Raw genomic sequence first — 12,356 nt, forward strand, 5'->3', positions numbered from 1 at the left:
AGGAGGGCTACTGATTTTTGTATATTAATTTATATTCTTACACTTTCTGAAAGAGTTTCCCAGCTGTAGGAGTTCCCCAGGATGGTTTCTAGGATCTTTCATGTGTACTATCATATCATCTACAAATAAAGGTGCTTTGATTTCTTCCTGTCTTACTTATATCCCCCTTCTGTCTTGTTGCTCTGGGAGACCAGATCTTGGGTTCAGACTCCACCTTAGAGAAGCTGACCTAAGGTTGAACTTCAGTTAACTAACAGGCCTCCCGGTACCTTGCACCACTTTTCCAGGCTACCCCCCACCCCCAAAAAGACCTGCATCTAGTACTATTTCCCAGGTTATTCCTCAACAAATCTGCACTCCCAGGTTACAAACCTGCCCCTGAGACTTCACTTCCTACCAAACACCAGTCAGAAGAAGTTTATGGTTGACACCTAGCACCAGCCAATTACGTTAAAGATCAACAATAGCCCCGCCCCCAAATCCGATGCTTGCCAGCCCAACCCTTGTTTGACATTTCCTGTAACACCTTGTCCCAGTGAAGGCTCAGGGCTGCTTCCCCATCCTGTGGATCGGTCATGAGTAAGCTCAAACTGAGTTTGTAATGAAGAGACGCTAATGGGATTGTATCGGAGTAAGCTCCTGATTGGTCTTTTGAGCTCGGGAAAGCTTCTTGGGACTACCGCTCTACCTGAGACTTCAAATACTATAATGAATGAGTATGGAAAGAGTGGATATCCTCACCTTGTTTTCTTCACTTTACTAAAATACTGTGTTTCTCTTCGTTTAGGTTGCTTTGGCTGTGGACTTACTGTAACCTGCCTTTATTGTGGTATGCATCTTGTATCCCTAGTCTGTCAGGATTTTATTCATGTAAGGGCATTAGATTTTTGTCAAAGACCTTTTCTACACATAATGAGATGATCATGTGGTTTTAATCTTTCAATCTGTTTATGTGTTTAATTTCACTTAATGATTTGCATAAATTGAACCATGTCTGGGATGAAGTGTGCTTAATTAGGGTGGATAATCTGTTCTGATCTGTTCTTGGATTCAGTTTGCAAGTATTTTATTGAGCATTTTTGCATCTGTGTTCATAAGGGATATTGGTCGATAGTTTTCTTTTTTTCTTCTTTTATTTTCTTTTTTTTAAAAAATTTTTGTGGGGTTTAAGTATCCGGGTATTGGTGGCTTGGTAAATAGGATCAGGTAATCTTCCTTCTGCCTCTATTTTGTGGGATAGTTTGAGGAATACTGTTCTAATCTTTGAAGGTCTGGTAGAATTCCGTGCTGAATTCATCTGACTCTGGGCATTTTTTTTTCTTTTTTTTCGGAGATGGGGACCGAACCCAGGGCCTTGCGGTTGCTAGGCAAGCGCTCTACCTCTGAGCCAAATCCCCAACCCGACTCTGCGCATTTTGGTTGGGACATTTTCACTTACTGCTTTCATTTCACTAGAGCTTATGGTTCTGTTTAAATTGATTTAACTTTGGTAGGTTGTACATATTAAAATATGTCCATTTCTTTTAGATTTTCCAGTTTGGTGACATATAAGTTTTTTATGTCCATATAAGTTTCTGAATTTCCTCAGAATCTGAAACAATGTTCCCCTTTTCATCTCTAATTAATCTGGGTCTTCTGTCCTGAAACTCACTCTGTAAGATCAGGCTGGCCCTTGAATTGAGAGATCCAACTTCCTGTCTTCTGAGTGCTAGATCAAAGGCATGCGCCATCCCCTCCCAGCTCTTTCTCTGTCTTTTAATTTGACTAACGGTTTGTCAGTCCTACTGATTTTCTCAAGAAACCAAATGTTGATTCACTGATTCTTTGTGTTGTTTTGTGTTGTTTGCTTTTTTCTATTTCATTGGTTTGGCCCTGAGTTCACTTTTTGTGTATTTGAGTGTATCTATTTGAGTGTATCTCTTGTTGTTGAAGAGCACTCAGCTGTGTTGCTAAGTTACCGATATGACCTCTGTCTCATTTTTGGTGTAGTGTTATATGAACTTGCCTCTTAGGATCACATTCACTATGTCCAGAGAGGTTTGGAATGCTGTGTTCTCATTTCATTCATTCATTTGTTGAGACAGGGTTTCTCCATGGATGTCCTGGAACTCCATATGTAGACCAGGCTGGCCTAGAGTTTAGAGAGAGCTACCTGCCTCTGCCTGTTGAATGCTGGAATTAAGGAACACACTACTATGCCTGGCCTCTCCATGTCTTATAGTCTGCCGGTGAGCATTTTGTTTGACTTCCTGCTTTATTTTGGTTTCAGTTTTCTTTCTTTCTTTTTTTTTTTCTTTTTTATTTTTTTTTCAGAGCTGGGGACCGAGCCCAGTGCCTTGCGCTTGCTAGGCAAGCGCTCTACCACTGAGCTAAATCCCCAACCCTGGTTTCAGTTTTCCTTAATGATTCTATTCTTTTTTGTTGTTGTTAAATTCAACTTTCACATCTTGAACTGTTTTGGTTCATCCAACTGTTTACCTTTTCAGAGAATCCACTAGGGATTTGTTCATACCCTCTTAAGGTTCTTGAACACATTCAAGGTTACTATTTCGAAGTCCTGTCCTGTGCTCTTCTCGAGGCCTATTGGAATAGGGTTACTGGCTTTTGGTGAAGGCATGTTGTATTGGCTATTCATGTTTCTGCTTTCAAGCTGGGATCTAGACATCTGGAGTTATGATATTTCAGGTATTTCTTGATGTCCTATATCTGGTCTGGTCTTTGTTGGATGGGTGTTCCAGTCTTTGGTTACTGTTGCCTGTCCTCCAAGTCCTTCCCCCTACTCCCCCTCCCCTGGCATCAACCAGCCTTGGCATATCAAGTTGCAGTAAGATTAGGTGCATCTTCTCCTATTGAGGCTAGAGAGGCAGCCCCATAGGAGGAAAGAGTCCCAAAGGCAGGCAGCAGAGTCAGAGAGAGCACCTACCCCTGATGTTACCAGTCCTACATGAAGACCAAGATGCATAGACCTTACATAGGTGTAGAGGGCCTAGGTCAGTCCTATGCAGGCTCCCTGGCTGGGGTTTCAGTCTCTGTGGCCCCTTGGACCCAGGTCAGTTGATTCTGCAGGTTTTTCCTGATGTCCTTGACCTTCTGCAGGATTCCCCAAGGCTGATCTTGAACTTGCAGTGATCTCCTGCCTCGGCTTTCTGAGTACTGACATTGAAGGTGTGGGCCACGTGCTCCACTAAAGCCCATTGTTTTGTATAATTACTATATGCTAATGAAAATATCTAAAAAATAAAAACCAAGCTGCAGTACTGAGTGAACAGTTTTGATACGTTGGAAATTGCTTCAGCCCAGCAGGCCTAAGGCATTTACCTCATTACACAGGCTTGGCCACCAGGTGGCTCCCGCTCCCAGCAATTTCTAGAAAGAACTAACTCTGGATGCCTTAGTTCCTACTGGGCAAGTCAGTAGAGTTCAAATAGCCCCCACTTCCCACCCTTGCTTTCTTTAACAAAAGAAATGAATCCATTGGCTAAGGGAGGAAGAAATCCAGGAAAAGGAAAGGTGTTTTGTTTTGTTTTTTAAAAGTATAGTAAGGGTTGAGCTGGAGAGATGGCTCAGTGGTTAAGAGCACTGACTGCTCTTCCAGAGGTCCTGAGTTCAATTCCCACATGGTGACTCACAACCATCTGTAATGGGATCCAATGCCCTCTTCTGGTGTGTCTGAAGACAGCTACAGTGTATTTACATATAATAAATAAATACATCTTTTTAAAAAGGGTCCAGTAAGGGCTGTGAAGATGGCTTAGTATAAGGACCTAAGTTAGGGTTTCTGCATCCATGTAAACAGCCAGGCACCAGGTAGACACAAAAGGATCCCCCAGTGTGTTGGCTGGCCAGCCTAACCAGCTGGAAGCCAGAAGCTCAGTGAAGTGTCTCAGAATCTAAATGGAGTGATTAAGGACACAAGCTGGTCCTCTGGTTTGCCTGATACTTTATTTATTTATTTATTTATTTTTTTGGTTCTTTTTTTCGGAGCTGGGGACCGAACCCAGGGCCTTGCACTTCCTAGGTAAGCGCTCTACCACTGAGCTAAATCCCCAACCCCTTGCCTGATACTTTAAATAACAGTAGATGGAGAAGAGGCCAGCGCATCTCTGTGAGATCAAGGCTAGTCTGATCCATACAACAGGTTCCCCGCCAGCCCCAGCTAGAGCTCTAATGAGACCCAAACTCAAAACAAACAAAAGCAAAGGTAGGGAGAGGGAGTGGTGGCCCAGCCGACTTAGGAGGCAGAGGTTGGCAAATCAGTGTGAGTTCAAGGCCTGCCTGATTTACATATAAATTTCAAGTCAGCCAGGGCTACGAGTGAGACCTTGTCTCAAAAACAAAACAACACACACAAACAAACAAAACACACCCCAAACAACAACAAAAAACAAAACAAGAAAACACCAAAACTACAATAATAAACCAAACACCCCCTCAAAAAAAAAACCTGAAACAATGATGAAAAAGAACAGGTGGCAAAAGGATATTTATATACAATTGAGGGTCCAGAAATAAACGCCCAAATCTATAGCCTATTTATTTATTTATTTATTTATTTATTTATTTTAGTACTTCAGATGGAGCCAGGATCCTTGAGTATGCAATATTCTGAACTGGTAAATGGATTTTCTGTTATTTTTAAATCTCTTCTTTTTGAAAAGAGAAGTTAATGGAGGTAAACATGAAGGACCTGTGTTGAAGAGGCACAAAGCCAACAATCCCTGTCAAGGACAATCTTCATGAAGCACAATGAGAACATCTTAGATCTTCCTTAGAAAAAGCAACCACCTCTCAATACAGGATCCTCACTGGGACTCCTCTCAGACATCTGTCCCATTCTGGCCCTGAGTCATGGAGATCCAGTAGTTTTGGCTCTGGAAGGCGGGGCCCCTTCCTGGACTCCAGCTGTTCATCAATGGGGTAGGTGTTGGGGTGGACCTGAGCTGGTCAGTCCTGGGGAGAGAATCTTTACAAACTGTGTGGAAGTTTCACCTGTCAATAAAAAGCCTGTGACCAATGATCTGAGGCAGGCTTAGAAGGAGAGACAGCCAGCAAAGAGAGATAGGATTCCAGGAACTAGGTGCAGAATATTTGCTCCAATGAAGGAGACAGCCTCAGGAAATTGAGGAGAGGTAACCAATCACGTCAGGGCTTAGAATAAACTCGTAATTAAATTATGAGCTAATCGGGAAACAAGCCAAAGCTTTTGGCCTAGGCATCTATTCATTAAAAAAAAAAAAAAAAAAAAGCAATCGCCAAGTCAGAACACACACCCATATTCCTGAGATTCGTTAGAGCCAAAGGCAGGGTGATCATGAGCTCGAGGTCAGCTACATGACGTGACTGGTTCAAGAAACCAACCAACCCGAAGGGAATGGCCTTAGATGCCTCTACCACTGGAAGCAGGATAACAAGAACAAAGGCCTCGGTCTGCACACTTTATTTTCTCTTGAGAATTTTATGCCCAAGCATATTTCAGTCTGGTAGGAAAAAAAAAGAATATCTTCATCATACAATTTTTTTCCAGGCACAAATCATTAAAAAAGGAAGAAGACTGGCATTTGGCAAAACTAGGATCCAGCACAGGAAGAGAGACAGGAGACCTCAGGAGATGACAGCTGTTATCAGAGTTAGGAAGCGATCTCATCCAGACCATAGAAGGATGTGGCATTTATACTCTGGAAGCAGCCTGGCCATGGGCAGATAATTTGGAGAGAATCAAACAGGAAACAAAAGAGGGAAAAGACCTCCACCCCAGTAAAAAAGGGAAAAATCTCAAGCAAACCAAACCCTCTGAAGGTTTAAAGACAGTTGTTCAAATTAAAGAAATAAGGTGTCAAGTATTAAAGAGAAACACAACCATGATGTATTATTTGGTTTAAAGACTACTTACATATGGCCTTAATGTTATATTAAAAATTCAACATCTATAAATTTTGATAGAAATGGATTGAGAAGCAGATTGGGGCAGAAAGTATGAGAAAATGATCACAATATACACTCAATAATAGAAAATATTTAAAGTAAATGGAGATAAATCATTAAAAACATGTTAAGGATCTAATGGAACCCTGGAACAAAGCTGAAGGCAAGCGTGGTTGTCTGGAGAGAAGTAGCAACAGCTGGAAAGAGACTGTGCCTAATGAACTCTCCACGAACTCACGTAGAGCTGGGTGTGACGCAACGCTTTTATTTCAGCACCCAGAAGGCTAAGGCAGGAGCAGCTCAGGAAAGGGAACAAGACAAGTTGATCTGTGCAGCCCCAATGAGATGCCCTCCACAGTCCCTTGCCTCTCAGTGCTTGGGAGTCCTAGGGGGTGTGGCTGTCGGAGGAGGTATGTCAGGAAAGGCAGGCTCTGAGGCAAGGCCATTTTGGAACGTCCTGTTTCAGGCTTGCAGTTCAAGTTGTGACTCCAGCTTCCCACTCCTGTGACCGAGGTTCCACTCCCAGGAACTTCGAGCCTTAACAAACGTTCTTCTGTAAGCTGCCTCGATCAAGGTGTTAGATCACAACAATGGAAGATAACTAAGATAGTCCGGCTACAGGATGCGGAAAGAAATCATTGCCTACCATACTAGATTAATACAGAGGATGTACGTTAAAGACCAAAATAAGGGCTGGAGAGATGGCTCAGCAGTTAAGAGCACTGACTGCTTCCAGAGGTCCTGAGTTCAAATCCCATCAACCACATAGTGGCTCATAACCATGTAATGAGATGTGATGCCCTCCTCTGGTGTGTCTGAAGACAGCTACGGTGTACTGGCGGGCTTCTGTCAGTCTCTCTGGTGTCTCCTGGTAGGACAAGCAAAACTGACTCAGAGGACGAAAGATTTACCTCGGTCCATGGATGCTGAGGTTTCTATGGTCAGCACATCCTATGTGTGGGTCTGAGGTGAGGCTGTTCACTCAGCAAAACAACTCACCTGACAACGGACAGAAAGCAGAGCTGGGAGAGGGCCAGGGCAGGGCATGCATCCCCTGGGGAGTAGCTTCCTGCTACACTTCACCTACTTTCTCCAATACCGTGAATGGATCCAGCAAGGGTTAATTCCTGGGTTAAGGTTACTCCTCACTGCACCAACAGCCTGAGGGGATGCCACACATGCAAACCCAGAGGTGTCAGTCTTCCATGGTTGTCATGACAATGCAGGTGGCTGCAGGTGTTTACCCTTGAGTTTATCACCTGCTGACAACACAGGTGGAGCTGCAGCTGTTCACCCTTGAGTTTATCACCTGCCACCTGTATTTGGATCTCAGTCCATTCAAAACCCTAAGCAGATATATTTTATCCCCATTTTACAGATGATGTTATAATATGGATCTCAGGTTGACAGACTCTCTGCCCGCTCATGTAAGAAACTTGGCTGTAGGAGAGTATGGGAAGCCCCGGCATGCTGAGTATGTAAGAGCTTACAAATTCCAATAAGACACCACCAATGAAGAGACTAGGGTTTAAAGTTTTAATAATAAATTGTGCCAGTAGAAGCTTTCAAAGGCAATGATATATCAATAAATAATAGTTAAATTGAGTTCCTGAGAAAGAACCTACCACATGAAACTATGTCAGAGCGCTGTAAATAACACGGCATTACTACAAAATAGCAAGAATACTGTAAGTCACAATACAAGCACAGCAGACCAGAACATGCCATTCATACAAATGTAAACCAGGACACGGGAATGTTTCTTAGACATAGATAAATTTGTAAGTGTTTCTGCCTAGATACATATTAAGTAACGGATACACTGTGCTAAGAACCTCAATGAAAGTATGTGGAATAGTATGACGAAAATGTGATGCATTCCATCCTTTAAAAAGCAAAAGAAATTGAATGTACTCAAATATAAATCACCTTATGTAGGAAGCGTACTAATTTGAAATAAGGAATATTTTGTGTGTTTATCTATAGTTATATACACACCTATATGTCTAAGAAAAAAAGTATGGCTTGTTTTTGTACTCCAATGTCACTTCGAAGAATCTGTTTTTCTTTTTACAAAGTTGGAAAAACGTATTGATTAAGCCACATTGAGATGTGACAGACACCTCACATATGAAAGATGCAGAGAGAACTGAGTTTCACGGGACCTCCTGGCTGTCGAGAAAGCAGGAAGGACTTACATCACCTTTTGCTGTGGGAACCCTGTATGTGACGATATGAAGTAGCAGGGTCCCAGCTCTAGCTGTCTACACACCAAGCCTGACAGCGTACTGGACTAGAGAAATGGACAAAACGCTCTAATTACGTCCAATGTTTTGGCATAGCTGATTTAATCCCTTTTGATGTGTTTTATATATGACAAACGTTTACATTTGCCTCCCAAAGAACCCAGTCATATTCAAGACACACACATTAAAAAAAAAGTCACACTTCAGTTATACATATGCACTTCTTTAACAATAAGGGCTACAATCATCACCCACACAATACATTATCTGCACACTGTCTAGAATACCTCATTTAAAAAACGTATTCACAGGACCTGCTGTGAATGGCAAGATACGGTAACTTTAGACTAGGAAGCTCTGCTCATGCAGTACTCTCTCTCCACACCAGACACCGGAGTCACACCCACCGTCTCTGCGCTCACTCTCTAGGAACTCTAATATGCAAAGAAAAAACACACAAAAGCAGCTTTTTAACATTACATCACAATTTGAAATGTGGGAAAATGCAAAACAAAGCCACTGTGTAGATAGACGGTCCTCCTGACTTGGAGCAGAGCCCGGCCTCATTCTCTCTTATTGCACAGACTTCTCACCACGCGGTCTTCAGGGCTTCCTTTCCTAATGTGGACAAGTGCTATCAGATACGACACAACGGGAGTAACAGCAGCATGGTTTGTCAGTCAGTCCTTATAATTTAGTAAGAAAAAATGGGTGTCCATAAAATAAGTGCTCTTTCCATACTGTACTAAATTTTTAAAAATATTGTTTTAACGCAGTGAAAGTCCTCAAAGGGATAATTCGATGTCATGGTGACCCTTCCTGTTGCCCATTAACCAGAGCTAAAAATGAAGGATTTCTAAGCTTCAGTTTGTCTTTTGAAAAACATCTGGTTTGGGGTTTCCTCAAGTTGTGATCAACTGAGGCCACGGGCCCCTTACACATACACTGGCTGGCAGCCCTCGACCGCACCTCCTAACTCTGCATCCCCTGGGTCTGCACTCTCAGCCGGCTCTGAGGGCTTCGGGCACCGGAAGGGATAGCCATTGTCGTCGAAGAACCTGCGGAAGGTGAACTCATAGAAGGCGTGCTCTGGGTGCTTGCTGTTGGGGGACGCCAGCGTGTCCCAGGCCTTGGCACTTTCTCCGCTGGCCTCGTGCCAGGGGCTTTCTTCATCCACTGGGTCAAAATTGGAGGTGTCCATGGGGTGGCTGATGGTGGGGACGTAGGGTGCAGGCTGTTTCCGGATGTCACGGGAAAAGTCGATGGTGCTGAAGAACGGGTGTGCCTTGAGGTCATCTGCCCCGTCCCTGCCCAGGCGGCAGTCAGCCGCGCAGCACAGCTTGGTGATGAGGTCTCGGGCCTCAGCACTGAGTTTCACCTGCGTAGGGATGTGCAGCGTGTTCTCCCAGTTGATCACCTGTGGGTAGCAGAGCCGTTGTTAGAGCTCAGGCTACCTATGCTTCCTAGGCCTTGAGCCTGCACAGCTCCCACCTCACACACAAGCAAGTTCGAGCCTCTCACATCTTCAGCTAAGGCAGTGGGATTTTGTTGGGCCACCACAGAGCTCAATTTGTTATTTACTGAGGCTAGAGGGTAGCCTTGGAATTTTTCTTTTCTTTGAGGTAAATGAACTCATCTGGGAGGTTATTAAACTATCTGCCATGAAGCCATGTGAAGAAAACCTAAGGTTGTCTGTGTTGTCAGGCTTAGGCCTTCGTGGAACCAGATAGTAGAATGTCTGCTGACTGAGGGTCGGATCTACAGTAAATGTTTTAGTGGGGAAACTATAAAATGTAACCTAGGTCTTCCTGATACCAAGACAGCAGCAGGGAAGAAAGAGTACGTTGGATTTCATGAAAATTATAAACTGTTATGCCGTGTATGGTGGTCCACATCTAGAACCCTGAGCACTTCAGAAGCGGGATAGGCAAGTCACAAGCCACAAGGCCAGTCTGGTCTACCTGTGAGTTCCAGGTCAGTTAGGAGTACACTACTGGGACTTCACTAACTCAAGTTACTAAGAACGAAAATGCTACCCATAAAATAGACTGCCTGCCAAGCACACGCCTGTAAAGGACTTAACATCTAGAATGCACAAAGAACGCCAACAATGCTCTGAATTTTGAAAAGCACAGTGAGTGAGCACAGGGACACATGCTCAGTGGCGCCGATGATCACTGATGAAAGGTGCAATGACACCCACCCCACCCCACCCATGAGGATAACAGCTATTCCAAAAAGTGGGTAGGGCTGGGAATGATAACGCGCATCTCAAACCCCAGCACTCAGGAGGCCGAGGCACATGCACACTAGTAAGCGGTGGCAAAGCCAAGGATAAAATGGAGCCTGCGTACCCCAGCAGAGTGAATGGTTCAAATGTGCACTCTCAGGACTGGGGAGACTGAGGCAGCAGGAAGTCTCAAGTCTGAAGCTACACTGGTTATAGATGGTGAGTCTCTCAGGAAAAAAAAAAGCAGGAAGACTGAGAAGATACATTATATAAAATCATGTGGTTTTTGTTAACAGTTTGGCAGTTCTAAGAGGGACACAGAATCTTTTCTGTGTATAAATCCAGGATGACTGTGAGGAGAGCTTGGAACAGAGGCTTAGGCCTGTGTGCACAGCAGCGTTACTCATAGTAGCCAAAGGGCAGGAGACACCCAGACACCCACTAACCAATGAATGGATAATCAAAGCAAGGGGCACATATTAAAAAGCTGCAGTTCAGGCTTACGAGGAAGGAAATCCACACACACAAGCAGGATGAACCTCGAGGACAGCATGCTAAGTGAAAGACGGCAGGTAAGACAGAAAAGAGCACAAGTCCACATCTGGGAGGCGCCCAGTCAACTTCTGAGGCAGGGTACAAGCAGCTGGGGAGAGGGATGGAGCGGCTGTTCACTTGTACGAAGTTTCTATGTGAGATGAAAACATCTAGAAATGGTTTGTACAGCCCCATGTGAACACACTTAAGGCCAACAGATCACACACTTCAAAATAGTTGCATGTAACTTCATGTCATATCTATTTTACCACAATAAAAAATAAACTGGCTTACTATCATCAGGCAAATTAGTGAGCAGCTCAGCAACTTAACTAGTAAGCAGAAAATAATGCAGAACCAATTGTATCGTTCAGTTGATCTGAGTTTTACTCAGTTTCTTTTCTCCCCACCCCAAGACAAGACAGTGTTTCTGGGTAGCCCTGGCCATCCTAGAACTTACTCTGTAGACCAGGGTGGCCTCGAACTTAGAGATCCATCTGCCTCTACTTCCTAAGTGCTGTGATTAAAGACATGCATCACCCCCACCCAGTTGATTTAAAAGTTTCTGGGGTTGGGGATTTAGCTCAGTGGTAGAGCGCTTGCCTAGGAAGCGCAAGGCCCTGGGTTCGGTCCCCAGCTCCGAAAAAAAAAAAAAAAAAAAAGTTTCTTATGCTCCACCATAGATATATCTGGATTAAAAAACAAAACCAAAAAACCTCCCTAGAATTGTGGTTCTGTAAATCTGCTGACCAAAGAGTTCAGATTTTCAGCTTACCTCCGAGTAAGGATTAACTCATCTGGAAAGCAAGTGGTGTGACTCTAAAATGAGCTACTGTTTTCAGTGAGTATAGGGGATACACACATCTTGCCTGACCACCTGGCTGGTCCTTACAGCCAGTGACAAGGCATCTGAATAAGCACCAGGCCATAGGGGTGACTTCTCTGCAGGGGCTGACGGCAGCTGCCACTGCATCTCACTGTGCTACTCGCTTGGAAACAACAAGAGGGCAAAGAGATAGCTATGGGTTATATAAAATTACAGGTGCACAAATGCATCAAAACTCATGGCTAGCTTTGTTTTATTATCAAAAATTTAGAAGTATAGTAAAAATAAGAGGTCCTCTCTTTGGATTCTTTGGAAACCCCCACTATAAATATCAGCCATTTCTAGTCTACATGGAGTAAGAGGTCCAAAACTGTCCGAGGGCTCGGCAAGGCACGCTGCATCATACACACACACACATAACATAATGACATGTTAGAAAGCTTACCTTCAGCTGGGTTTCTGTGGGGGTGGGCGCCAAGAAAGGTGGCTGCCCAACCAGCATCTCAAAAAGAATCACACCGACACTCCACCAGTCACAGAGCTGTGTGTACCCTGGAAGACAGCATCCTCAGTCACTCATACAGGCTCCCTCAGGCTC

The 12,356-nt window shown here is 43.9% G+C and overlaps 1 protein-coding gene and 1 long non-coding RNA gene across 3 annotated transcripts in view; one reads left to right on the forward strand and one right to left on the reverse strand.

Annotated features, from left to right (window-relative positions):
* Positions 1-515: 515 nt before the first annotated feature.
* Positions 516-5,866, forward strand: LOC148000973 (uncharacterized). The gene is made up of 4 exons (XR_015638812.1): positions 516-631; positions 788-870; positions 2,085-2,228; positions 4,567-5,866. It is a non-coding gene; the product is annotated as an uncharacterized LOC148000973 (long non-coding RNA).
* A 1,569-nt stretch (positions 5,867-7,435) lies between these two features.
* Positions 7,436-12,356, reverse strand: part of Lats2 (large tumor suppressor kinase 2) — a 51,685-nt gene continuing 46,764 nt past the window's right edge. Inside the window, exons 6-7 of one of the 2 annotated variants that reach the window (NM_001107267.1) lie at positions 12,204-12,310; positions 7,436-9,585 (exon numbers count right to left, since the gene is read on the reverse strand). In NM_001107267.1, coding sequence (NP_001100737.1) covers positions 9,103-9,585; positions 12,204-12,310 — 590 coding nt within the window. In that variant the 3' untranslated portion in view covers positions 7,436-9,102. The remainder of the gene's footprint in view (positions 9,586-12,203; positions 12,311-12,356) is intronic. The other variant, XM_087585691.1, reaches the window with a different exon arrangement.

This window comes from Rattus norvegicus, chromosome 15 (genome assembly GCF_021556685.1).
Source record: "Rattus norvegicus strain SHRSP/BbbUtx chromosome 15, alternate assembly SHRSP_T2T, whole genome shotgun sequence".
NCBI classification, from domain to species: domain Eukaryota; kingdom Metazoa; phylum Chordata; class Mammalia; order Rodentia; family Muridae; genus Rattus; species Rattus norvegicus.